Below are 21,591 nucleotides of genomic sequence, written 5' to 3' on the forward strand. Positions count from 1 at the left end.
ATGTGGAATATGTGCCGATGTATAATTCTAATAAAAACCTTTATTCGAATTGATTAACTAATTAAAAAAAAAAAAATTCTTTTTCTGTTCTGTTCTGTTCTGTTAGGACCCAAAAAAAATGTGTAAAAGATGTGAATGAAATGTATTGTAGGTAAGATGGTTGGTGATGCAAGATGAATGATATATTTAACACCTTTTTTGTCGTTGATATTCTATCTTTATTACTATTCAAGTATCTATATGAAAGATAAATCCCTAAATAAAAATGAAATCAAATTAAAAGGAAAAAGGGAAATAAAATTCTCAACAAAAAGTAAGAAAGACGAAAGATGAAAGGTTTTATAAATCAATTGTCAATTTTTCTGTTTTTTTTTTGTCTATAGTGTTTTTTTTTTTTCATTGGTGTGTGTGTGTGTATGGGCCATCGTCAATTATTTACCTATTTCCTAATTAGTAATTTGTGTAATGTTTTTCCTTTATCCAGATCAGGAATGGCACGTGATCTGTATTTATTTTTGCAATCATTTCTCACTCAACGATAATACTGAGTTTTTGAGCATTGACACGACACTTTTGTGGTACTAAAATATTTATGTTCCATCCTATTTAAGAACTCACTAAACACCAAACCCACTCACAGACTCAAACAAACATTTTTCAATTCAATTCAATTCAGTTCAATTGCTTTTTACATTTGCATCTACATTTATTAGATCCTACATCTTCAATTAATTAAATAATTAAATAATTTAGGGTCAGGCATATTTTAATTGACCACCGTCATTAGTAAAAGTATTACTATAAGATCAATTGATTAGTACTGCGATTATGATTATGACCCCTAATGTCATCGGTATATCATCCACACATTTCAATTGACAGTGTCAAAATTCTTTTTCTTTTTTGCTTTTTACTTTCTTGTCTCATTGGAATTGTCAAATTCTTGTTTTTCGTTCTTTTGGTCTACTCTATGTAAGAGTCCTGTCAATTTAATGTTCATTCATCCATCCATCCCTCGTCAAAGTATATTTCAACCACTTTGTGCGAATTCATCACACATTCTCTTCTATAATGTAAAATATATGTTTAAACAGAAGTAGATTAGTTCTATACATGGTTTAATAAAACCTCGTTTATATCATTTCAAAGAATAATTTATGATCTTCAAATATTTATGATCTACGATATATCATTTCAATAATTTATTTCCTATTTCTTTTTTTTTTTTTCAATTTGATATTTCATTCAATTGATGTATGTAATTGTCACAAAATAAATCAACGGATTTCTTTTCTTTTTTCTTTTTTAGTTTATTTACTGATTTTTGTTTTTAACATTATTTTCTTGTGTATCTTAACGTTTGCTTCATGAGAGTATTCCATTTGATTTCCTATTTAGTATGTTTACCTATATCTTGTTTCTGATCTGAAAAACTTCCTGGAATTGAAAACTAATTCTGAAACCAATTTAGCCCTTCTATTATAACCAGATGATAAATTGATTTATTTCTTCTCCCCCTCCCCCTTCCTCCTCCTCCTAAATAATAACAAGTCTATATTTACAAATTGTTCATTAATAGTACATCATAGTATTTAACCTATGTACAAATTAGAATGCTTAACAAATACCCCTTTTTTTCTCCATTTCATAATTTTCTGTATTGGTACGTCGCAGCTCGTAGATTTAATTCAAATACCCTTTACAGCCAGGTGCTCCACACAAACATCTAATACGTTCTTCATCATTGGTTTCTCTTTCAAATTTATAATCATAAGTTAGTTCTTCATTGGCCTCAATATCTCTCAATGCATAAATGACAATTCTTTTGATACCTTCAACTTTGATGATCTTGGCTGTACAACTAGGACTACAACAATGATTAATGAATCTAGCAATACCTCCCTTTTTGGTAGCATCAATAACTGTATTTTCATCAATTCTGAAAAGATATGAAGATCCAATACCTGTTTTCAAATAACTTTTTTCTCTATGCTCAGCAACTTGTTGTCTAATTCGTTCTCCGACATATTCAATAATCATTTCTTTAGCAGCAATTGGTTCCAATGCATACAACCCCCAATTATGAATTGCAGATCTAGCAAAAGTAACTGGTTTCTTTCTCTTTGTCAACGCATTCAAACTCAATACATCTGATTCAGTTCCAATCTGTGCTGTGATATCAGCTGCAAATCTTCTATTATTAGCTCTATTAACACGTGAACTTTGAACTGCATTGGAATTATCATTACCTTTCTCATCATTGTCATCCTCATATTGAATTGTCTTGATTGGTTTATCCGCTTTTCTACGGTGTGGTAAATATCCAATTTTATCAGGATCAGGGATCTTCTTATAACCTTCACTTTTGAAAGCTCCTGTTGTCGATTCCAAGTTTGCTGGCAATTCTTCAATATTCTCAACCTCTTCAGCAATTTCTTCTGTACTCTTGGTATCCTTCAATTTCCATGACCAGTAATCAATATTCTTATTACCCAAGGGTTCAATTCCTGCCAACACTTCTTCAGCAAGTTTCAAATCTTCGTCATCCTTAATGGATCCTTTCAACTCATCCAAATCAAATACACCAGACGACACAAACTCAGGATAAACAGTTTGTGGTTCACCTTCTGTTGGCTTATATTTACTGTCAATTTCTTCTTCCTTAACAGGAACAATAGCTTCTTCTTTGACTTGAGCATCTTCCATTTCTTCATCAGAAACAATATCTTCTTTTTCCTCAATTTTAATCTTTTTGGAAATATGTTCTTGCTCATCCTCCACGCTTGTGATAGTCGAGCTTCGTTCTCGTTTTAATGATTGATCGACTGGTGAAACAGACGCACTGACGTTGTCTTCTCCTTCAACATCCTCTTCTTCCTCTTCCTCGTCTTCGTCTTCTTCTTCTTCCTCGTCTTCGGATTCAATCTCGGACTCACTGTCAATATCAAGAGCATGTTGCATTGGAATGATCTGGTTTTTCTTCTTTCTTTTCTTCAACCTCTCTTGAAGTTCTTGTCGTTGTTTTTCAAGAATAGATAATGCATTTTGCTTTAAATTATTGTTTGATACTAGAACTTTGGGTTTAGATGCTTGTTCTTGTGCTTTTAACTCCTCGACTAATTTTGGATAATGTTCATGGCCCAATAAATCTAAAATATTTGGAGCAATGATTCTCTCTCTAATATCTTTGGCCAAAAATGTCTGGAATTCTTTAATTAACACATTTGTCGCTTCATCAAAAATATCACTGATTGATTTAGACTCATTCTCTCTACCATTTGGTGAGAAACCTTCTGGAATTGCCATTTCCATAACCAATTTATACTCAAAAAACTTTTTAGCGTCCTCGTTCAAGAAACATCTTTCACATTCATTAAGCGAATTGAATACAATATAGAATCCAGTTTTGTCAGACAAAACCCTTGTCCAATCATATTTCTTGAGAAATCTCTTGATATCTTGTGACGAAATCTTTTTGGTTGGAACATGTTTATCATGTATCAATATATATGGTCGATTCTTGATGTATTTCTCCAAATCTTTAGGTAATATAACTCCTTGAACTATTTTATGCTTTCTTCTAATGGAAAGTACTGTTGAATTTGGTTTGTAGATCAAGTTTTTATTTCTAGTGGATACAACACTATTTTTGGCTATAATTGAATCCAGTTCAGCTTTCTTCTTGGCCTCTTCTTGTTTCTTCTGCTCCTCTTCCTGTTTTTTCTTTAAAAGTTCTTGTCTCTTTTGTTCCTCAAGTATTTTTTGATGTCTCTTCTTTTCCTCTTCTTCTCTTTTCAAGCGTTGTTGCAATAACTTATGTCTTGCATTTTCTATCTTTTTGCTCAATAATAAATTCTCATTATCATTTAAACGTGCTTTCAAGGGAACTCCATCGATTTTGGGTTCTTCATTCTGTACTATCTTGAGAAATTTTTTGGCCAAACTTGCGGCAACTTCTGGTGTACCTTTGAATTTAAAAGTAACTACACCGAGTGGCACGGCTGTAGTTGGATCGGTCTTGAATTCAAGTGCTTCAATTGCATCTCCATATCTCACAAGGAAATTCCTCAAATATAATTCAGTTGCTGATATTGGTAAATCCCATAATACAATGGTGGCCATTGGAGGGTATCCTATTGAATCTTTGTCATATACTATCTTAGGTTGGGGTAATTGTCTATAAGGGAATTTCTTAGATTTCTTATTAGGTTTGGTCAAGTACAAATTTATGTTACTTAATCGGGGATCAGTGACTTCATGACGATGTATACCTTCTCCATTGTATCGAATTTTCTTAGAATGTAGTTTTTTATCATTTTTAGATGCTTCAATGTCATATAAAAGTTTGAAATTCTTTCTAGGATCAACTGGTCGTGATGATGGGAGTAAATCTGTGAAATCTGAATGATGAGATAATTTTGCAAATTCGGAATCCTTTTCATTTATTCCTGTATCTTTATCACTTCCAGGTACCAGGGTTGTTGTTGATATAGGAGTTAATACTTTATTGTCAGACCCCGAGACTGGAGTGTTGAAGCCAGATGTGATATTTCCATCATTTGTATGTACTTTGTTTGATTTTACTTCTGGTGACCGGGAACCTAATTCATTTGGAATATATCTATTATCGCTTGATTCATAATGGGCACCTTTGTTGAGTTTAAGCATCCCACCAATAGTATATCTATCCTCTTTCTGACCCGGTCTGCTTGATCTGTATCCTCCTCTATATCCACTCCCATTTGCTCCACCACGGCCACCACCAGCACTACTGCTGCTACTACTTCCAGTACCGCCTCCACGGTAGCCACGATTACTATATCCACCACGACCACCTCTATAGCTATATGACATTGACTCGTAGATTATTTATTTGTTTATTTGTTTGTTTATTTGTTTTTTTTTTTTACTTTATGACAAATCAAGTGAAAACGTCCTGGCAAGGTGTTGATCTATAATCTATCTTCAAATCAACTATTATACTAATTTAACCCAGTTTCAAATATTATCCTTTGATTACTTTTTCTTTGTATCACTTATCCTATTTGTCTGTGGAGCAATAGTATATTAGATTTGAATAAGATAATGAATATTCTTTTTCTACCGAGTTTATTTTCAAGCAAGAAAAAAAAAATTACAAGCAAAATTAAATCAAGACAATTGAATTAAAAAAAAAAAAGAAAGAAACCGCGCGCCTTTCTGAAAATGATGGATTGCTTTATTTATAATCTCCAATATCGGCACCAAAAATTCAATATAGACCAAACCAAGAAGAACTCAAAATGCAAAAAGAAGGTGATGAGGAAGATAAAGAGACAAGAAAGACTTTAAAACAACAATTAAGTGAAAATAGAGGTATGTACAAAAAATAAAGACATGAAAGTCGTACTATTTTACATTTATCTACCGTATACAATAAACATACTAACTAATATATCATTTCAGCTAAAAGATTTCAAGATTTTCAAAGTCGAGTACAATCCAAAAACTCTACATTCTTGTTAGATGAAAAATCTGCCAAGTTTTATGAAAGTTTACGACAAAAAGAATTAGAAAAAGACCAATTATTGAAACAACAAAAAGCATTAGAACAACGTCGACTTGAACAATTGAAACAACAACAAAAAGAATTAACTAAGAAGAAATCATTAGGTATAAATAAACCTTCTAAAACCATTAAAATTCTTAAAAAACCAAAAAGTACAACTGATTCAATTGCAGCCATCTCTACAACGCAACAACCAGAAAAAGAAGAAAAACCAAATGTTAGTTCAATAATTTCAGGATATAGTTCTAGTGAAGACGACAGTGATAAAAATACCTAGATGATGGTGATGATAGTGATGGACACTACATTTTTATAAGATACGTCTGCAAAACCAATCTATAGTTAGTTGAAAAATGGGTCGTGTATTTGTGCACATATTCTTTCTGGATTTATATTTTTCTTTTCACGGTTTCCAATTTTCCTCAAATTTTTTTCTGTTCTTCATAAATTTGATTCTCCTATTAGTACAACCAACGACGATTCAAAACCCTCGTACCTATTCATCACTATATAAATAAAAAAAAGATGTTTGTCAACTTCATACAGAATTCAAGTAGGTCATTATTTGTTAAACAACCATCAGCTGTGAATTTACTTATGCAAGCTAGGTTCAAATCTAAAACTCATAAAGCTATTGCCAATAGATTTATTAAAAGAGCTGAAGGTCTTAAGAGAAAACGTTCAAGTATTAATCATGGTAATGGTAGATTTTCTGCTCCATCTTTGGCTCACTTGAGAGGTACTATTAATATGACTAATAAAGGTGGATATTTAAAGAAATTCCTTGAACATGTCTAATAATAATGACATTAGAGGAGTAAATAATTAAGTTATTAATTTGTAAATAGACTATAAAATGTATATATAAAAATGTATATATAATTTGATAAAAATCTCTATTTGGATTCATTGTATACTTGTTCATTCCATTCATTGGTTTGTTCGGATCTTTTGATTTCAGTTGTTGGGAAATAGTGATAATCAGTTTTCAATGAAATTGCCATAGGAACATTATCAAATGAAACCATTCTTAATTTCACATAAGTTTTATCAGGAATATCTTTAACTACTTTCACAAATGAATCAAGATCTTTAGTTTCTTGATCATTAACATGTGTTATGAAACTGACTGGTGCAATACCATATTGAGTACCTGGACTTCCAGCAGCTTTCTCAATGACGTAAACTTCTGATGGAATACTTTTCATCAATTGTCTTACACCAAAGTGTGGTGGTTGAAGTAAAACACCAGACCAGAAAACAACATGTGAAGTTTCAAGAGCACTAGTATCAATTGTAGGAACTTGTAAACTCATTTCTTTCTTTTGTCTCATAATCTTGAATTCCAAAACTTCTTTAGTGTACATTGACTTCAAACCTCTCATATCTTTTACTATTTGACCATCAACTGAGAGAACGATATCACCTGTCTTCAATGGACATGCAACACCACTTAAACTTGGTGCAGCAACTCTGGTAACACTTAAAAATTGAATTTGGTCTGTAGCGTCTTTTTCATATTTATCAATCCACTCTTGTGATACACCTCTGGCCCTACTAGTGAAAACAGTGGTAGATCTAAACTCAGCATCAAGGATTCTCAAATTCTTAGGAACATTATTCTTTTGTAATTCTGAAACAACGTCTTTGATATCAGTCACATCCAAACCCATTCTATATACAGAATCGTTTGGTTCACCCAAATAACTCAACCAAATTGCACGAACTGTTCCATCATCGTCAGCTAAAACACCAGACAGGCATTCGTGAGTAATTTTACTGTCAAGAACAATACATTCCAAGTTTGTACCTCGATAACGAGGAGCCAATTGGTTGGCTGACATATTTCTTGAGGAAACTGAACTGACTCTAACATCATCAGTAACCAATCTTGAGTTAGGATTGTAACCAACAAAGATTGTCTTTTCTCCTCTTTGTAATGGTTTTTCGCCAAATGCAGGTGTCTTAACGTCAGCTAAAACTAATTTTGGATCATACTTTACAATGGCATAATTAAGATGAGGGTGTAAAAACACAACTTTTGCTTCAACATCAATGGATTCGGCAAAGACAAGGAATACATCACACATATTATGTGGAACATATCTTCTAGAAACAAGAACAAACCCATTTTCGGCATCAATGACAACACCATGACAGATGGATTTTTTGAATGGATGTGAATCAACAGTACTTGGACAAACTGTACGAACTTCCACAAATGAGCGAACTAATTCTGAACAACCTTTTTTGCTTTCATCATCAAATGGAATATCAATATATTTTGCATTTTGTGGTTGAGGAGCAACAGGAGGTAGTGGCTTCTCTTGTATAGTTGTAAAATCCCATAACCCTGTCTTGTCATTACGAGTAGCCATTTTAAAGCTGGAGTTCCAGTGTCTATCGATATGGATGTTGTGAACGTATTCTGAATGGAAATCAGTAACATGCTTATATTGGACAGCGATTCTAGCCTTATCAGGGACATTCTTCATAGCTTCAACAAATTCGTCTAAATTGCCCACTGGTACATCGTCAACAGCTTGAATAAACCATCCTAATGTATCTTGCGAAGAAAATTCAAATGAACCAGCTCCATGATTGACAAATACCCCTTTAACTGGTAATCCAAATGATCTGGCAATTTGGTATGACATGTCATTAAAAGTTGCACCAGCAACTGATACAAATCTATTTGGTGTAATATCATGAAGGTTTCCAATCTTTATCTTGTGCTGCAATGTACGACCACCTCTTTGAATAACAAATTCCAATTCATTGCCAACATTTTCATCAAGTATCTCGTCAACTCTTATGAATGTAGAAATGTATTCACCATTGATGGAGATTAAAGTATCCCCTTCTTTGATTAGCCCATCGGCAGGTCCTTCTGGTAAAACTAATTCCGCAACCAATAAACCAATCTTATCAGGGAATAATTCTCTTGCTTTTTCTTCTGCTTCAGCAGTTAACCCTAATCTTACACACTCATTGAACGGTTTCAACTGCCATTCAACTTGGATATCACCTCTGGTTATTGGTTTCTCCTGTTGAATGCATTGTAATGCTCTTAAAGGTCTATAAACTGGCAAGAAGAAATCAGTTGCTGCTTCAGTAGATCCACCAGCTTGTAATGCAACACACTTTCCATCTTCATTGACAACTGGAGAACCAGATGAACCCCCAGCTGCAGATGCTGCCGCTTGAATATACTCTGTGTTAAAATCATTATAAGTCATTGAACCGTACTCCGGAGCATTTCTATCCAATCTTGAAATTATACCTGCTAAAATAGATAATTTTTCACCAGCATCATTACCCACAACTCTAATTTCAGTACCAATTTTTGCCAATTGTGGACACAACTCAAGTTGGGTTAATTTAAGGTATTTAACTGATTTTGGATCAAAACTCAAGAAACCAAAATCATGGATAGGATCTCTATAGATAGGTTTGACTTCAACAGATTCGTGATTATCAAATACGACATATCCTGTAAATGGACCAGGTCCAACGACATGTCTATTTGTAAGAATTAATCCTTTTTCTGCATCAACCACAAACCCAGTGGCTTCACTAACTAATGCTGATTCGGTATCAAAACATGTAACTTGAGAAAAATGAATAGAAACAACTGAGTTAACAACTTGGGTGATGGTTTCTTGCCAATGATTATTCTGGGAGACTGGAATATCGAAAACTTGTTGCGGAGAATCTGAGATGATCTCATCTTCACTATCTTCGCTGATATCGTCTTGTAGTGCTCTTTTCTTATCTATCCCATTTAAAGGACCGTCTGCTTCTCTTTTAGTCATGATATCTAGATTATGTCGGACCTAATATTGAAAAGTATTAATGAAGAGGAAAGAAGAAAACCATGAAGAAGGAAAAAAAAAAATTAAAAAGCTAAAGCAGTTGAATTATACGCACACACGCACACACCCTGACGGATCGAAGAGTTGTATGCAATTTTTTTTTTTTTTTCCTTTTTCCCTTGTCGCCTTTGTTTTATTGTAAACTGTTGTGATGCGCTGCGGTACAACATGGTTACGTGTCTTGCGACCCAAAAGTTGCCATTACTACAATCTCAAATGACTGAACAACAATGTCTTGAAATTTCTATAAATAAAACGCTAGATCTGCTTCTCTATACATTTCTCCAACACAGCTTTAGACCATATCTCATAATACTTATTTTGAGTTTCTAATTGTGAAAGATGTTCCCCGTGTATCATTGCACCAAATTGTTCCATCAAATCCCATCCTTCACCTATTTTTGCTTTTCTTTCTAACGTAAGTTTCATCTCATCAACTGTTTCACTTCCATACATGTAATGTCTCTCTATATCCTGTAACCATGCTTCGTCTTGAATCCAATCTTCAATGATTCCACACCAAGATTGCACAGCCCATTTCAGCAATCCACCCTTTTGATACTGTAATAATAAATCCATAAACTGTGATTTAGCTCCAACTTGTTGTGAAAGTAATTTATGATTGATCCTAATATAAGCAGCATGTATCATTCCACATGCTAATGACCATTCACTTTTTTTTTGAAACTTGTGTTGATGGACTAAAAATGTACCCACCATTTTTGTAGTAATTTTTGCTGGAATGTGGAAAGTATTACAAAAAGCTATGAAATCTGATATCAGCACATGCTTTTTGTCATATTTGTATACTTTGGTTCTTTTCTTCGCTGGCTTTTCAGGGTCGGAACTTGCATCCCTTGATTTAGCTTTTGCTTTTGGTTTCGGTATAGTTTGAAATGGATTGTTAGGATCTACGACACGTTCATCTTCATCACCTGTAGATAATTCGGTATTTGAATCCATTTCACTTTGAAGTCTTTTCAAAGGTGATCCAATTGATGAAGATGGTCTTGTAGATTGAGCCCTGGTTGGTGTTATTGGACTCGTTGTATTCAGTAGTTTCATTTTTTTGGGACTTGAAACAGGTGTACTGGCAGCTGAAACTTGGTTGATGAATTCTCTAAAATCATTTAATAGTTTGGATGCTATTTTAGGATTCACAGGGATTCTGGATGCATCTGGGACTGGTAAATTAAAACTATCGTGGTATTTTTCAGCCACCACAAATGCACAGAGGTGGAATCTTGCGATTTCTGATCGATTAGGTAAGACAGATTGTTTTCGTAGACTTAATTGGTATAACGATTGAGTATAATTCAAAAGCTTACTTGAATGTTCTCCTGAATAATTGGATATTATATCCAGAAGAGCTTGTTTTGCTTGAAGTGTCGACATTTAAAGTTGGAGGGGTATGGTGATGAAGTCGACTTGACAAGTTTCTCCTATACTGTGGTGACAATCTTTTTCACTAACAAGACTGAGAAAAAGAAGAAGAAAGTTGAACTACAATTTTTTGTCGCGTTCTGCACTACTTTTTTTTTTTTACTTCTTACTGGAACAATTGAATTTTTATTTTTTTTTTTTCTAACCAACCAGAACAAGGAAAAATTAACTTACATTTTCATTGCGAAGGTTTTAATTCTTCAAAGCACATTGCTTTATTTATTTATTTATTCAATAGTTTGTTTACTCCACATTCACAACACACATATTATCTATTCCACACAATGTTAACTAGAAGCACAATAAGAGTTTTACCAAGAGTTTCATTCCGTACATTTTCTACTACTTCTATATTAAGAGAATCTGAACTTACTACTGCTGTTGACTCCAGTGGAAAAGAAATCGTTTCAGGTGCTCCAAGGGAACTTGTAACTAGCAGAATTGTTAGAATTTATCAAGAAGCTAAACCAGCTACTCAATCAGGACATCACAATGGAGACCATTGGAAATTGGATTGGGATGTTTTAGGAAAAGGTAATAGATGGGAAAATGATTTAATGGGTTATCAAGGATCTGCTGATTATATGCAAGGTACTATAATGAAATTTGATACTAAAGAAGCTGCCATCAGATTTGCAGAAAACCAAGGTTGGGATCATTATGTTCAAGAACCAAAAAAGAGACATTTCAGAAAGAAAGATTATTCTGCAAACTTCTATCACTCTGCTGGTCCATTGAAGCATATTAGAACTAAATAATTTGGTGAACTGTTTATAATATCTAATGTATTCACCTGAAACAAAATAGCAATATATATATATTATTTTATTTAATGAATCGAAATGAAATTGTAGAGAACTTGGACTTGAAGTTATATGTAAAATGAGAATATAATATACGGTCTATCAAGTGTAGGAGTATGATGTAGTTGAAATCTTCCCTGAATATATGTTTAAAACTTGAGACATTGTATTTCTTCCGTTATTCTACTTTTCAAATATGAAATTTATTATCATATTTTAACAAATTTTTGATAAATTTTAGATGAATAAAATTTAACTCTAACGACGTCATATCATATCAGATTAGTAGAAACTATATTACCAATACATAATTTCAATGGTATAAAGCGAGTTTTTAATTGAAAAAGTAAATAATATACCAATTCCTAATTTCAAATTCATCAATTTTACGTATGTTTTAATACACTTGATAAACCGGCGATTTTTTATAGACATCGATCTGGGCGTGTGGCGTAGTTGGTAGCGCGTTCCCTTAGCATGGGAAAGGTCATGAGTTCGACTCTTATCTCGTCCATTTTCTTTTTTTTTGCCAACTTCAACCTATAAATCTTAACAGCTTTCAGTTGAGCGAAGGCGAGTTCATTATTTTTTTGATTATACTAGAAACACATTAAACCCATTCGTTTATTAAAATCTAATGATTTTGAGGATTACCACGATTCTCAAAAATTGTCATTAACTTAATAGAACATGTGGAAATAGAATACAGATCAGTGAATTAAAGTTAGTTCAAGAGATTTGTACTATTAATTATTCAAATAAATATTGAAAAACTCAGTTATCCTGTCTCTGCGTTTATCAGAGCTGAATTTTCCATTTTTCAATATTTAGTACCTGATTAATTTAAAAGGTTGTAAAGCAAAGATCACAAAGACCAGACTCTTCAATTTCCAAATTTCAACGAAACAGGGCGTGTGGCGTAGCTGGTAGCGCGTTCCCTTAGCATGGGAAAGGTCATGAGTTCGACTCTTATCTCGTCCAGTTTTATTTTTTTCCATTTCGTTATAGTTAATTTCTTTTTTTTTGTCAGCTTGTATCTCGTTAGTGTTTACACCACAAACAGTCGACCCATCGCAGAAAAAATAATTCGAAAAATTTTCCAGATCTCGAAGAGCTGACTGTGCCAAACCCACCCAGAAACTAAACGAAAAAGGGCGAAATAAATAAAAAAAAAAAATTCGATGCACACAATATTTAATGCACATGTTTAGTTAACTGGATTTTTTTTTTAATTATATTTTCTTTTTAACTTTTATTAACATCAAACAACCTTTGACACCATGTCTGAATCAGCAACTGATAAATCCAAGTTACCCGCATTTGACCAACATTATTTTTCATCTTACGATCATTTTGGTATTCATGAAGAGATGTTGAAAGATACTTCTCGTACTTTGAGTTACCGTAATGCTATGTATAGAAATAAAGCATTGTTTAAAGATAAGATTGTTCTTGATGTTGGTTGTGGTACTGGTATTTTATCAATGTTCGCTGCTAAAGCAGGTGCTAAACATGTCTATTCTGTTGATATGTCATCTATTATTGACAAAGCTAAAGAAATTGTTTCATTGAATGGATTTGAAAATAAAATCACTTTATTACAAGGTAAATTGGAAGATATTACCTTACCTGTTGACAAAGTTGATATTATTATTTCAGAATGGATGGGATATTTCTTGTTATATGAGTCAATGTTGGATACTGTGTTGTATGCAAGAGATAGATACCTTGTTGAAGGTGGGTTGATTTTCCCAGATAAATGTCAAATGTACATTGCTGGTATTGAAGATGGTCAATATAAGGAAGAAAAAATTCATTACTGGGAAGATGTTTATGGATTTGATTATTCTCCATTTATCAAGACTGCTATGGAAGAACCATTGGTTGATACTGTCAACAATCAATCTTTGATCACTAAGGGTAACAAATTCTTTGAATTCGATATAAACACTGTCACCAAAGAAGAATTGTCTTTTAAGAGACCATTTGAATTGGAAGCCATTGATGACGATATGTGTCATGCTTATATTGTTTACTGGGATGCTATTTTCCCAGGTAAAGAAAGAGTTATCTTACCAACTGGACCAATGCATCAATACACCCATTGGAAACAAACTGTTTTTTACATGGATCAAGTTTTAGATCTTAAGAAAGGTGACACTATTCGTGGTGAAATTTCTGCAGTTCCAAGTAAAAGCAACCCAAGAGAACTTGATATTGATATTTCCTGGGAATTGAAAACTAAAGCTAAGGACCAAGGTAGAGAGCTTAAAGGAGAGTATAAATACTTCTTACGATAGACTTGTATCACTGTATTCATAGTGTATAGCATCTTATAATAATAAAAGAAAAAGCAAACAAAAGCAAATTAAAGACAATAAGATTGCCACTGGACATTATATACAGAAAAAGGCGGAGATTACTTGTAAAAGAAAAAACAACTTCGCAATACAAACTTTATTCCAATCTATTCCTCTTCTGTACACTTTTTTTTTTCTGTCTTTTATTTCTCTTTCTTTCTTCTTTTTCAATATGTTGAAACAAACTTTGATTAGATCATTGATAAATTATCGTACTCCTAGAATAATTATTCGAAATATGTCTAAATCAGATTCAGAATGGAGAGCAATTTTATCTCCTGCTCAATTTAGAGTTTTACGTGAAGGTGGCACTGAAGCTCCCTATGTTGGCGAATATACAAATACCCCAGCATCTGATGTTGGATATTATGAATGTGCTGGTTGTCAAACTCCATTGTATAAAGCAAACACTAAATTCAAGGCCCATTGTGGTTGGCCTGCATTTTATGAAGCATTGCCTGGTGCGGTTAAGATTTATAGAGATACTTCACATGGAATGGTTAGGGAAGAAATGAGATGTGCTAATTGCGATGGACATTTGGGTCATATATTCAAAGGGGAGGGTTATCAAACACCTACAGATGAAAGACATTGTGTGAATAGTATTTCTCTAAAATTCAATCCCGAAGATCCCAAACCAAAAGCCTAAATAACAAATGGAATAAATACCTTTCTCTTCAATTTTTTGTAATCGTCACCAAAAGTTTTCAAATATCTCTTGTGTTTCTTAACAGCCCAAAGCCACATTTGACCAGAACTGACAAAGAAGAAAATCCAAGCTGACCAATTACCAACTAACAAAGCATACGCAAACCAAGATAAGGATTCAAAGAAATAGTTTGGACAAGAAACCCAATCAAAACCGTAACCGAAAGGAATAACATATTTTTTAGTATCTTCTTTTCTCAAACCACTCAAATTAAGGTGAGTAACCAAATTGGATAATTCAGCAAATACCCACAAGGCAAAAAGTAAGTTATTAAAACTGGTTGGCAATTGATTAACATGGAAGAAAAATTTCAACAATCCCAGTTTCTTAGCTGGTGCATAAACAAAATAAGCCAAATTAAAACCAGATAAAATCCAATAATGTCCAGAATTCTTGAAAATGTTAAATGCTGGCATGGTAGCATTAGAAAACTTGTGAACATAAATAGTTTCGAGTTCACGTTTCAAAAAATGCAAAAGAACCATGGCAAAGGCCAACTTTTGAGTATCAGTATGAGGGAAATTTGAAACGTTATAAATAGATTGAACATAATAAAACAATGGATGGAAAATAAATGGACCAAAATATTCAACCAAGAAAACAGTTCTCCATGAAATTTGAGGACCCAAATCTTTAACAAATAGTTCAATTTTTTCAGCAGATTCAGGAATTCCATTATCAACAAAAGTTTTATGTGTAATCAAAGCTACTTGCTTACCATTTTCTAATTTGGTCAATCTAAGTCTATGTTCGGAGATTTTGTTATCATTACTCAATTCATTGATCAATTCTTGAACATTTGAATCTGGAGTCAATTCATTGGAAGAATATGACTTGATGCTCCTTGAACGTGATTTAACTTCAATTGTAGTCATTATTGATTGTAGTCAAAGAAAACAGCAAAAAAAAAAGTAGTAGCAATAAACTTGTAGGGAAAAGCAAGTTCTTTTTGTATTGGCGGAGAGACAGAGAGTGAGAGTGAAAGTGAGAAGGACGAGGTATTTAAGAGGATTTTTTTTTCTTTTTTTAGTTCCGTCTCCTTTTTGCTTTTTCAATTTGAAAGAAATTTAGTCTTAGATAGGGTTAATTTCTGTTAAAAATCTTTCCCATTTTAAGTTGTTAATATGTGAAAATGAAAGTATAATCATAAATTATAAAACCAATGACAGATAATCAACCATACATATTCTAACTCAACAAGAGACCATATTGTGTGCCTCTAATATTCCTCCAGTTGGAGCAGTCGTGTGTCCCATGTAAAGTTTCACCGGGTTATATGCAGTCACACGATCATGTGTGGCAACCAAGTGAAAATGAGGTGAACAACAAGGGAACGAAAAAAAAAATGACAATACTGACTCACACACCCTTTCCCTTTCTTCCTTCTTCTTACTCCTCTCTCTTCGTTAGTTGTACATTAGAAAACTTAAACTTTTAGTACAGATTAAATTATTAGATATCAAAATGTCAGATTGGGATTCAGTTACTGTTATTGGTCAAAAAGCCAGAGTCGGTGGTGGTGGTCCAAGAGAAACCGTTGCTAGAACTCAAGCTCAAGTTAACGCCGCCAGAAGATCTGGTTTAGTTGTTGGTACTGAAAAGAAATACGGTTCTGCCAACACCAAATCTAATCCAGAAGGTCAAAGATTAACTAAATTAGATGCCACCGATGATGTTGTTGCCGTTAAGAAGGTTGATCAAAGTGTAGGTAAAGCTATTCAAAAAGCTAGACAAGAAAAAAAATTCACCCAAAAAGATTTGGCCACCAAAGTTAATGAAAAACCAAACGTTATCAATGATTACGAAGCTGGTAGAGCTGTTCCAAACCAACAATTGTTGGGTAAATTAGAAAGAGCTTTGGGTGTTAAATTGAGAGGTAAGAATATTGGTGAACCTTTGTTTGCTAAGAAGAAATAAGCACAAATATTCCTTTTTCCTTTGAACAATCTAACGAAATCATGACTTCTTTTACGTTTAATTGTCCTTGCAGAATAATATATGTATTTTATTTTGTTGGTACTATTATTACAGTGTTTTCCTGAGTACTAGGAAAATATTTAGTATATAGTGATTTTTTTTTTTTTTTTTCTTTTACATAACTGTACAGAAAATTTTTATAATAGATTCTTATTTGTATATTATAAATATGCTAGACTAAAGATTAAATAATAGTAATAATACAATAATAATGATAATAATAATAATAACAATAGTTATAAACTGGAAGCAACTTCATTCCTTTTGTTTTTATATAATGCAAATAATTAGAAATGAATTTAGAGACAATCTCCAACCCTGCAAATGTATTTGAATGACTTTAGTCCTTTGATTTGTCTCTCACTGTCTCAACATAACAAATCGCTTTCAACAAAGCCATCGTATCAAACTTATTGGAAGTTTCAGCTGTTGATTCTTGTTCTGCTTTTGATTCTGATGGTGGATTAGTTGTAGAAACATAAGACTGTAGATACTGGTTCAATTCTGGTCCCAACTTGTTTTCTTCAACAGAATTAATCAATTTTGATGCCTGGTTTAATTGATGTGATGCATAGTATAATCTGTCTATTATTGGTGGTAATTCCAGAAACAGTTTCTTTACATTCTCGCAGTCCTGTTCAAGCTTTTGAACAACCGACCCATCAATAACAGACAAACCTATTTCTGTTGTCCTTTCTGTTTCCAAGTATTGTTTCAATTTAGTATTATCATTTGGTAAAGTGATATGTAAATTTTCAACACCAGCAATAGATTGCTTGAAAACTTCTTTCCATTGTTCCTTTTGTCTTTTCAATTCTCTCACCTTCTTGGAATACAAATCAATGTTCTGACGGTTACTTTCATTTATTGGATTGGGTACAGTGATGATTTTCCCACTCAACGAATTAGCGTCTTTCTTATCATACCAACTAGTGGATATTTTCTTTTCTATTAGGTCATTTATTAGTTCCTCTTTGATAACTCTTGCTATACTTGCGGCAGTATGATTGGCAAGAGGATTCTGTTTCAAAAGGTCATCATCTTTTTCAAGCTGCCTTTTCATTGTCCACACTAGTAATTGTCTCATTCTATCTGGAGCTGGGAGGCTAGTGTCTAAAAGTTTATAATAATCAGATACTGGAATATCTTTATGTGGTTCACCAACAAACCCATTCCCAATCGAGGAAACTCTTTTTCCACGATTTGTATATGACTGCCTTCGTTTGTTATAGTTGCCTAACTCTGAATGATCTTGTAATGCTAGTTTTTCCAGTGACACATGTTCAATATAATCATCGGACTTGTATCCATCACGTAATGGAGATCTTAAACGAGTACCACCATTAGACTGACTATTGCTTGGACGCTGTTTTTCTTTCTTTCTACTTTTCTTTAAAGCAAATATATCTTCGCTATCACTATCCAGATCTCCTCGAGCAAGTAAATCCATTTCTTCATGTAATTGACTGATTGGTGTATTGACTTTTCTTTTCTTACGTGACTGGGGTTGTGTGGGTGATTGACTTCTCTTGTAAATAAACTCCCCATCCTCTTCAAAGTTATGTTTCAGTTTTACTGGTTTCTTATTGTTGTACTTTAATCCATTTTCCTGTGATGAAAATAAATTTGATAGCTGGTTTTCTCTGGTTAAGAAACTTGGTTGTGGAGTAATTTGTGCTTCATCATCTTCATCATCATCCATGGCTATTCTTGATTTCTTAAGTTTATTCTTCGTTACAAGTTTTGGTCTACCCATACCTAGGGATCTCTTTGATTTGGAAAAACTCATATTCTAACCAAAGTAGTAATCATATAGTTATATGTTCTTTTTTTTGTCTTAGCAAGTGATATGAATGTGTGTACTTCTTCTAATGGTTGTTTTTGTTTTTGTTTTGTTTTTGCTTTGTTTTGTTTTGATTTTTTTTTTCTCGCTTTACTCAGGTTTTGGTTTTTGGTGGGAGTTGATTCCTTTTTTTTGTTTTATATCGCGGGTTAACACAGGTGGATTTTTTTTTATTGTTTACACCCTCTCGAAGTACTTTTAAACACCAAGCGATGGATACCAACGTAGTTACAGTATCTGATTGCTGTAAATTCATTGCTAGAATTAGTGATACTGTATTGGAAATAATAGATTTATCGCATTTTACAACATTTAGATCTTATGATTTATACGATACCGTAGAGAAGTATCTCCAGATCAAGCTTCGACAGAAACCAATATTTACTCATTTGCAATGGGAAAAGGTGATCCCAGGTTCAGATTCTTCAAAGATAGGTGTTATAGTTGACAATGTTCCACTTTTGATAATTTTTGATTTCACAAACATGGAAGCTGAGCCAATATTTATTAAACAACCAAGACAAGAAGGCATCGAATATTTCGAATGGATACCACCAGTATCACAAGAAAAGGAGATTGGTGCATACAAGAACAGTTGTCAGTTGATTGTTTATTCCAAGTTAAATTTGAATGCCAAGGTTTATTCATTAGATTGTACGCATATTTTGTTTACAATTTATAAACCAATCTCATCATTGATAATTAGACCGGCCCATGACAATAGGTTTTGGTCTATTTTTGCCAACACTTTAGAGTACAATGTACCTCCAATACTATATCATTTTTACAATGAAGGTTCCATTAGTGTATTGATACAACACATAAAGTTTCCACAGCCTATTAGTACAGCCCCGGTAATAAAGTGGTCACCATCTGGATCTTGGTTGCAGTTATTCAATGACAATGAAAATATTTTCGGCTACCACTTGATGGTATTTAATCTATTAGGACAAATATTAAATGATAAAACAATCAAACCATTGATAGATGTTGAATGTATGAGCGAAGGCTACACAACCAGTAGAGAAGATGGTCATATAAGTCTAAGCAACTGTCAATTTGAATCCAATTGGTTGAATTTGGAATTGGGGAACGAGATGATTATTATAACAAGTGTTCAAGAAAGAATTATGGAATTTCAACTTGTATCAATGAGTCTTCTAAGGATTGAAAAAGCCATAAAACTCAACATTAATAATACACAGGGATGGATACAGACATCCAATGGGTTTACTTATAGAAACATTACTTTACCAGTTCACGAAGAGGAATGGAAAATATCTAAAATCTCAATCAACAATCAAGATATCTTCATTTGTATCAACAAGTCAATTATTGTACACTATAAGATAAGTGCAATTCGTTCGGATGTGTCTATTGGATTTAACTACATGATCCAAACTAGTTCAAGTATTACCAACCTTGAGATGTGGAATGATAATCTACTTATAATTACTGAAGACGAAGTGCACCTAGCAAGTGGTGATGCTTCAAAACCAAAGAGAATATTTAGAACAAGAGGTACAATAAAGCTGTGCAGCATACGACACAATCAAATGGTGGTTATCCATAATACTACTCAAGGAGCTAATTGGCAAGTTGTTGAGTTGGAACAATCTAAACAAAGTCCAATAAAGAGAAAACATCTTTTAGGAAATATTTCAATAATGTCAGATGAAGTAACGGATACCTTTGACAATAGAAAACGAATAAAAACTAAATAAGTAGTAATATCGCATTTGCATTGATTTTATAAAATATGTACATGAATAGAAAGAAGGAATTGATACTTTGATGATTCTATTGTTTCTTTTTCTTTGGAGCACCCTTGTTTCTTCTCTTTCTGTCCTCCACTATAAAAGTTCTGTGTGCTTCTCTTGGATCGACTAGTTGTAATTCTGGGAACCATTTTTTGAAATCATTGAATGTAGGAACAGCATCATTATCACCATAGTATTTGACTAATTCTGGACCTTGTAATGGAGCTCTTAAAATTTTAGCTGGGTTTCTTTTGGCAGTAGGATTCCAAAGCTGATCAAATATTTGATGTGACAATTTTTGAGCTTCTTGGATTCTTGCCCTTGAAGGCAAGGCTTTTAATACACTCATTATTATAAGGAAATTTGGACCTTGAAAATGTAGACAATATCTTTCGTTGCAAATACAATCAGTGTTTGATGAAGATTTTTTTTTTTTCGTTTCTTCTCACAGGTGTAGCTTCTAGCCATTGTACACTACACTATGTATTTTTTGTATTCTATTGGTGAGCCAACAGAAAATAAAATAGCACGAGAACACCGCACGTGCCATAATAATTAGTGGAAGTAGCCATAGGTTTCTAGGGCACGATCCTCGCTTACACTGGCCAACAAAATCTTCAAAAGGAATGCGAAATTTAAGTAAATAGTCATCCATGGCAATAAAAACAACAATAACCAAGGCATATTCACAGTAGAGAAATAGATACGAATGATTTGTCTGTAGAATAGTAGTGATATTCACCAATTAAATTTCGAATTTTCTATACAAACATAACATTGAGAGTACAGCAGATCACACACATATCCACATCTTTATTGTTGTAACTGCGCACAGACATTGCCTCATTTAGACAGAAAATCGTGGACCTGGTCCTCTCTTTTACTACCCTTTTTGTCATTTCACAAAAAAAACAGAACAATACAAAAAGAGATAAAGGATAAGTTTATGTGTGTATTGTAGTCGCCGCATGCAATCACAATATTGACCTCATTGCAAAAATGACTCAACGCGTGATAAGTTTTAAGTTTGGTGAAACAAATGAAAGTGGACATCATCATTTAGATCAAGTTGGTGATTAATTTTTCAAAAGGGCAAAGAATTTTATTTGTAGGACACAGAATTAGAGTGTGTCTACTTTTGTTTTTTCCTTTGTAATTTTTTTTTTCGCTCTATGAGCACTTACATAATCCAAGCGTTTAACCACCTATATATTCCAAGACAAACAACAACCTCCCAACCATCCATTTCTGACAAAAAAAAGTCTACTTTGCT

The 21,591-nt window shown here is 33.2% G+C and overlaps 11 protein-coding genes and 2 non-coding genes across 13 annotated transcripts; 7 read left to right on the plus strand and 6 right to left on the minus strand. All coding sequences in view use genetic code 12, as the record gives it.

The window, feature by feature from the left end:
• Positions 1 to 1,683: 1,683 nt before the first annotated feature.
• SET1 (histone methyltransferase) lies at positions 1,684 to 4,854 on the minus strand (the record flags this gene model as incomplete). The annotated part of the gene is made up of 1 exon (XM_002550056.1): positions 1,684 to 4,854. One exon carries the CDS (start codon positions 4,852 to 4,854, stop codon positions 1,684 to 1,686), a length of 3,171 nt encoding a protein of 1,056 aa, XP_002550102.1.
• A 1,590-nt stretch (positions 4,855 to 6,444) lies between these two features.
• NMA111 (Nma111p) lies at positions 6,445 to 9,363 on the minus strand (the record flags this gene model as incomplete). Its single annotated transcript, XM_002550057.1, has 1 exon — positions 6,445 to 9,363. One exon carries the CDS (start codon positions 9,361 to 9,363, stop codon positions 6,445 to 6,447), a length of 2,919 nt encoding a protein of 972 aa, XP_002550103.1.
• A 318-nt stretch (positions 9,364 to 9,681) lies between these two features.
• On the minus strand, positions 9,682 to 10,818 carry CTRG_04401 (origin recognition complex subunit 6; the record flags this gene model as incomplete). The annotated part of the gene is made up of 1 exon (XM_002550058.1): positions 9,682 to 10,818. The coding sequence occupies one exon, from the start codon at positions 10,816 to 10,818 to the stop codon at positions 9,682 to 9,684; it is 1,137 nt and encodes a 378-aa protein (XP_002550104.1).
• A 332-nt stretch (positions 10,819 to 11,150) lies between these two features.
• Positions 11,151 to 11,624, plus strand: CTRG_04402 (uncharacterized protein; the record flags this gene model as incomplete). The annotated part of the gene is made up of 1 exon (XM_002550059.1): positions 11,151 to 11,624. The coding sequence occupies one exon, from the start codon at positions 11,151 to 11,153 to the stop codon at positions 11,622 to 11,624; it is 474 nt and encodes a 157-aa protein (XP_002550105.1).
• Positions 11,625 to 12,110: 486 nt separating this feature from the next.
• CTRG_06304 lies at positions 12,111 to 12,183 on the plus strand. The gene has a single exon. It is a non-coding gene; the product is annotated as a tRNA-Ala (tRNA).
• A 394-nt stretch (positions 12,184 to 12,577) lies between these two features.
• CTRG_06305 lies at positions 12,578 to 12,650 on the plus strand. The gene has a single exon. It is a non-coding gene; the product is annotated as a tRNA-Ala (tRNA).
• A 299-nt stretch (positions 12,651 to 12,949) lies between these two features.
• On the plus strand, positions 12,950 to 13,969 carry HMT1 (protein-arginine omega-N methyltransferase; the record flags this gene model as incomplete). The annotated part of the gene is made up of 1 exon (XM_002550060.1): positions 12,950 to 13,969. One exon carries the CDS (start codon positions 12,950 to 12,952, stop codon positions 13,967 to 13,969), a length of 1,020 nt encoding a protein of 339 aa, XP_002550106.1.
• Positions 13,970 to 14,201: 232 nt separating this feature from the next.
• CTRG_04405 (peptide-methionine (R)-S-oxide reductase) lies at positions 14,202 to 14,678 on the plus strand (the record flags this gene model as incomplete). Its single annotated transcript, XM_002550061.1, has 1 exon — positions 14,202 to 14,678. The coding sequence occupies one exon, from the start codon at positions 14,202 to 14,204 to the stop codon at positions 14,676 to 14,678; it is 477 nt and encodes a 158-aa protein (XP_002550107.1).
• CTRG_04406 (trans-2-enoyl-CoA reductase (NADPH)) lies at positions 14,675 to 15,613 on the minus strand (the record flags this gene model as incomplete). Its single annotated transcript, XM_002550062.1, has 1 exon — positions 14,675 to 15,613. One exon carries the CDS (start codon positions 15,611 to 15,613, stop codon positions 14,675 to 14,677), a length of 939 nt encoding a protein of 312 aa, XP_002550108.1.
• Positions 15,614 to 16,202: 589 nt separating this feature from the next.
• Positions 16,203 to 16,655, plus strand: MBF1 (Mbf1p; the record flags this gene model as incomplete). Its single annotated transcript, XM_002550063.1, has 1 exon — positions 16,203 to 16,655. One exon carries the CDS (start codon positions 16,203 to 16,205, stop codon positions 16,653 to 16,655), a length of 453 nt encoding a protein of 150 aa, XP_002550109.1.
• Positions 16,656 to 17,055: 400 nt separating this feature from the next.
• On the minus strand, positions 17,056 to 18,504 carry CTRG_04408 (uncharacterized protein; the record flags this gene model as incomplete). Its single annotated transcript, XM_002550064.1, has 1 exon — positions 17,056 to 18,504. The coding sequence occupies one exon, from the start codon at positions 18,502 to 18,504 to the stop codon at positions 17,056 to 17,058; it is 1,449 nt and encodes a 482-aa protein (XP_002550110.1).
• Positions 18,505 to 18,770: 266 nt separating this feature from the next.
• CTRG_04409 (uncharacterized protein) lies at positions 18,771 to 20,282 on the plus strand (the record flags this gene model as incomplete). Its single annotated transcript, XM_002550065.1, has 1 exon — positions 18,771 to 20,282. One exon carries the CDS (start codon positions 18,771 to 18,773, stop codon positions 20,280 to 20,282), a length of 1,512 nt encoding a protein of 503 aa, XP_002550111.1.
• A 76-nt stretch (positions 20,283 to 20,358) lies between these two features.
• On the minus strand, positions 20,359 to 20,667 carry CTRG_04410 (mitochondrial 37S ribosomal protein mS33; the record flags this gene model as incomplete). The annotated part of the gene is made up of 1 exon (XM_002550066.1): positions 20,359 to 20,667. The coding sequence occupies one exon, from the start codon at positions 20,665 to 20,667 to the stop codon at positions 20,359 to 20,361; it is 309 nt and encodes a 102-aa protein (XP_002550112.1).
• Between the last annotated feature and the right edge of the window lie 924 nt (positions 20,668 to 21,591).

Source organism: Candida tropicalis, assembly GCF_000006335.3.
Source record: "Candida tropicalis MYA-3404 genomic scaffold supercont3.6, whole genome shotgun sequence".
Classification (NCBI taxonomy): domain Eukaryota; kingdom Fungi; phylum Ascomycota; class Pichiomycetes; order Serinales; family Debaryomycetaceae; genus Candida; species Candida tropicalis.